This window comes from Rhipicephalus microplus, chromosome 6, assembly GCF_043290135.1.
Source record: "Rhipicephalus microplus isolate Deutch F79 chromosome 6, USDA_Rmic, whole genome shotgun sequence".
Classification (NCBI taxonomy): Eukaryota; Metazoa; Arthropoda; class Arachnida; order Ixodida; family Ixodidae; genus Rhipicephalus; species Rhipicephalus microplus.
The window spans coordinates 177,032,261-177,037,238 of record NC_134705.1 but is presented as its reverse complement, the minus strand read 5'-3'; the positions used below and the strand labels follow the sequence as shown (position 1 = coordinate 177,037,238).

The 4,978-nt window shown below is 55.6% G+C and overlaps 1 protein-coding gene across 1 annotated transcript; it reads right to left on the bottom strand.

The window, feature by feature from the left end:
- Nucleotides 1–1,549: 1,549 nt before the first annotated feature.
- Nucleotides 1,550–3,958, bottom strand: LOC142765058 (disintegrin and metalloproteinase domain-containing protein 10-like). Its single transcript, XM_075865625.1, has one exon. The coding sequence runs from the start codon at nt 3,678–3,680 to the stop codon at nt 1,572–1,574; it is 2,109 nt and encodes a 702-aa protein (XP_075721740.1). The 5' UTR covers nt 3,681–3,958; the 3' UTR covers nt 1,550–1,571.
- Between the last annotated feature and the right edge of the window lie 1,020 nt (nt 3,959–4,978).

Genomic DNA, 4,978 nt, shown 5'->3' with positions numbered 1-4,978 from the left:
GTATGTTTTGATGGAAGGACCTTTTCCATTGCACTGTCACCATTACCTGCCCAACTTTATTTCTGCAAAGTGTGACACACTACCTGACTTTTTTGTATAATTCATGTACATTCACGCCTTACATATCACCTCCTAAAAGGGTCTTTCAGAAAATAAAAAAAGAAAAAAAACGAAAATACTCTCCTGGTACGTTGTTCCTCCCGCGGTCTCTCCGTGTTATCTTTCTTTATTTTTCATTTGAATTCGTTGTCGAAACTTGATCAAATGAGACAAATATTGTTATATAACTGACGTGTAATATGTTACCCGCGAATACTGCGTCATCAATTCGCTTGATTTTTTTTAACGTCGTAAATTAAACCTTACACCGTACCACCCATATTTACGCAGTTTTTTCCAAACATTAGTTTCCTGTTCTGCAAGTACACGAAAGCTTTATTCATTCGCGATTTACGTGCAGCCCACCCCAATTTTAAAGGGAACACTGAGTAATGCAAGTGGCGAAAGCTGCAATAGATACAGATAGCGCCATATTTATTTACTTCTAATACTCACGACGCCTAATTGCGTTGCAGAGAGTAATCCTTTACACTTACTGTACACAATATTAAAGAAGCTTGGTAAGACGGAGTAGCTCTTCTTATTCTTACGATGTCAGTGTTTCATCCCTTAACAATGAATCCGGTCTATTAAGTCTTTCCCTTCGCCGCAGAATTGCTACGTTGTCACTGTACCACAAGTTGTATCACAGCTCACTCCACCAACCACCTTACATCGCTCCCGCCGCACGCATTTCTCCCCGCACTGGCCATCCACTTCAAGTCTTCCGACCCCGATCTGGCACCTCAACATTTTCTGCATCATTTCTCTGCCACGCCGCCAAAGAATGGAATGACCTTCCCCACGATGTTGTTTCAATCACCTGTCCATCACGTTTTATTCAAAGTGTGTCAATGCATCTGCAATGTTAACCTGTGGCTTTTGTATCTTTGTTGTACAACCCACCCCTTATGTAACACCTCCCTGTGGGGTCTTTAAGGAAATAAAGTGAAGTGAAGCTATGTCGACCGATTTGAGTTTATGTATGTAAGCGGCACAGGTAATCGGCTATCTGCTAAGCGGGCATAAAAGCGTCGCTTTCCCACCAACGTCTTGCAGGTCATCTGCCGTGAAAGCGAAAGAGGGAAAAATCCCGCGTGTTAACTTATTAAGTTCTTGTGTTCCCTTCAACAAGGCACGGCATCGCCCCCCCCCCCCCCCCCCCACCTTGTATCCCGTATCTCGCTGCCTTTCTTTGTTATATTATAAAGTGATGTATATTTGCTCACCGGCGCTGGGTCCCGGCCTGCGCAGGATACTCTCGATGGAGAAGCTCAGCGGAGGCGGCCCCTGCTCCTCGCTGGTGCACTGCACCGTGGCGCTTGCCGGTGGCCGGCGCATGCTGCCGACTGACGCGCGCAAAAGAGCGCTGCCGAATTCGGGGCGGCGCGTCCCGGCCCCGCCCACCCGAAAAACCCCGCCTCCCGCACACATGGGTCGAAGCACTCTAATCGAGCGGCAATTTTTTTTTATTATAGCCTGCCCAATAACGGCGGCAGAAGAATGAGCGACACGAAGTTCGCCACGGGCGTCGACAGCGTCCGCGCCGCCGACTTGCCGCTACTGTGCGATATCGTGGGCGACACGATGCACATGCCGAACCCGTCGCATTGTCCGCGCCGGCCGTGGCAGAAGAAGTCCGAGCGCTGGACGAAGAGGCGGCCGTCGAGCGACTTGAGGCCGTGCTCGATGGCGGGCAGGCAGGCGCCGCGAGAGCCGTTGCGGCAGCAGATGTGGCACTCGTCGTTGCCGAACCGCCCTTCGTCCACGCACACGCAGTCCAGCAGTCCCCGGTCCCGGCACGGGGTGGACTGGCACTTGCCCTGTCGGCAAGTCTTCTTGGTTCCGCGGCACGGATAACCGTCGGCGCGCGCCGTCAGCGCCTGGCACACGCCCTTGTCGTCGCAGACGCCGGACGCCATGCACTCGTCGAAAGGTCGGCACGACGAGTTGGACGCGGAGCGCAGCAGCGTGGCGCCGCACTGGTCGCTGCAGCAGGCCGACGACCGCGGGGAGCACGTGGAACCGCCGGCGCGCCTCACGGTGCAAGGCAGGTCCGTCTGCGGCGGCACCAGGGCCTCGTGGAGTTGCGGCCCGGAAGGCGCCGGCGAGCAGCACGGGTCTAGGGTGTCGCAGGTGGCCTCCGAGCCGCAGTCGCACTCCTCTCCCGGCTCGATGATGCCGTTGCCGCAGCGCGCGCCGTCTTCGGCGAGGCAGGTGCCCTTGGCGCCCAGCACCTTGCGCATGTCGCGCACCGAGCACGGGGAGAAAGCCCGGTGATTGGGAAGGGAGCCGTCGACCGAGTACTTGACCATGATGAAGAAGCCCGACTTTCCGATCGGATGACACGCCGGATCGGCGGCCGGATCGTGAGGCGAGCCGAAGCTGTGGCCGATCTCGTGCGTCACCGTGCCGAACGAGACTCCGTGCGGCACCCGCTTGCGGTTCGACGTGCTCGTCGTGATGGAGGCGATGTTGAAGCTGTGTATGGTGTCCTGGTCGATGAAGCGCATGGGCAGCTCGCAGATGCCCCCGACGGGGCCCTCGGGGTCCGGGTTGGCCACGAACGAGATGCCCAGCGTGTTGCTCTCGAAAGGACGGTGCGAGAAGCCCACGACGAGACAGTGTCGCTGCACGTAGAAGGAGAAGCTCGCCAGGTAGTCCTTGGCCAACAGGTCTTCCTGGCCCAAGGGGTAGCCCTTACTGCTGGGCTCGGTGAATATGGTCACCTTCTCGGGGATTAGTCCGACGCGGAACGGCAGCTGGAAGTCGGTGTTACGGAAGACCAGGTCGGCGTAGTGCAGGTGCAGGATCATCTCCTGCACCACGAGGTTGACGTTGCGGCTGCGCGACCGAAAGAACGTGTGGTCGGCCAGTAACTCGACACCGCAGACGCGCAGGCCCGACGAAGCGCCGCTCGTCGAGGACCGCATCCTCTGCGCGCTCATGCGCGTCAGGAGGTCCGCGTCGGCCGACAACCGCTGCAGTTTCTTCGACGGACCGATGGCCGCGCGAGTCGTGTTCTGGAAGCAGGCACGAGCTCCGCCTTTCATGGCGACACAGTCGGGCGTCATGACCTCCATGCCGGAGTAGACGACCGCGTCGTAGTTTTGCTTTTCTAGGAAGAAGTTGTCGGCCGGCTCGACGAAATAGACGTTGTTCTCGGTACGTATGACTCCGTCGAAGACGCCGTCCCGGAAGTAGCCCATCACCTCGGAGCGTGGGTTGTCCTCAAGGCGACCGATGTAGAGGCTGTAGTCGGCCTCGTAGGCCACTTTCGACACGCCGCTCGTGTTGTGCACAAATACCGGGATGCGGTTCACGTGGCGCGGGTCTTCGGCGAGGGACAGGTTGAAGTGCTGACCGTAGGCCATGAAGGAGACCCGGTAGCCGCCCTGGGAGTCGGCCGCCACGTCCATGGCATCTACGCTGCGGGTGGGTGGCACGCTAAACGCCTGCATGCGAACGCGCTCGAAGCGGCTCACGAAGTCGCTCAGTTCGCCGCCGCCGCATTGCACGCACAGCGCTACGAGCAGCTGCCATGGAAGCAGCCATTGCTGCGACCGCTGGCCCCGGCCCATGTCGCGGCCCCGCCTGGCTACCTGCCTGCCCTCCTCTTCCTCCGGCCTGATGGTGGTTATGTTGGAGACGACGGTGGTGATAGCGACATCATTCGACGATGACACTAACCCACTGCGAGGGATGGATAGTGGAGCAGTGAGCGATTAGACGGCAATGTCCGAAAAAGTGCAAGTTTACCGTCCCGAGGTTCTCACCGACTTCCTTTATACGGCATGGCGTAGGAATGTTAAAGCAATGTAGAAGTCATCAAGAATCGTCACCGAAGGAAGACAAATGTGGGGCCTTGCGTGATGACCCTGTGCTAGAGGCCAGCTAAAGCCATGGTAAAGCGGCCAAGATTATACCAGTGGGTGAGAACGGTTCCGTGGAATGGGACGCACGAATCTAGGTTCGCCCCTGTCCTTTTGAAAGGAAAGGGTCAACGGGCTAGAAATGACGGCTGTTACGTACGGTAGCCCTGCGCAATACCTTTAGCCCTACCCATGATGGCGTTAGGCTTGGAGTAAACTGATATGGTTAAGGTTGAAGCTTCCATCGCCTCGCGGTCTTCTCACAGTAGCCGTTGCCTTTCCCGTTCCATGGTGTAAGAGTAGAGCATATTATTGAAACTGTGGCACACACCCATGCTGGGGGGATTGGCAAAGAACCGGATAGTTCCCTGTGTTGTTGACCCTTATTAACCTGTCGCAATCCGCCATGAGGGATAGGCCATGAACCAAGCAGTGGTATTTACCCAATGTCTGCGTGCCGTACTGGTTTATGATCATAATTTTCTGACAGGCCGTACACATTTACGTGGCACATACTCGTTTATTGAGCTAACTGCTGTCTCCCTCATTTTTAGTGGACCAGTGGTGAACAGTGGGATTTATCCACTTTCTGTGGGACATACCTGATAAGCCGCTCAGGATAGGCGGCACAAATTACGGCTGTCTTGAACAGCTTCGCTGTTGAAACAACCGAGGTCTCTCATGCCGATGGAGATCTGTCAAAGCGACTCTGGCTTCCACCATAGAACGTGTGTCACGCAAAGAGGCCCAGTTTCAAAAGATGCGAAAGCCGGTCGGAGGGAAAGTCGAACGTCAGGGACCGGTTGAGAAGCGATCCCCCCCCCCCCTTTAATTTTTGTTTGACCAACTTAAAAAAATTGGCACCGTATCTGCATGTTAATCTGCAAATGTCCTTTCAAAAGACGATAGTCTTGCGTCTAGAGAGAGTGAACAAAACGTTTATGTTCTGCGCAAGAAAATCAGTGAATGGTATTTTGGAGTCGCTGCGTTAGAGTGCCTTGAGCGTG

Bases quoted from the DNA above. Each gene is read 5' to 3' on its own strand.
- LOC142765058 (XM_075865625.1), bottom strand. From the start codon at position 3,680: ATGGGCCGGGGCCAGCGGTCGCAGCAATGGCTGCTTCCATGGCAGCTG.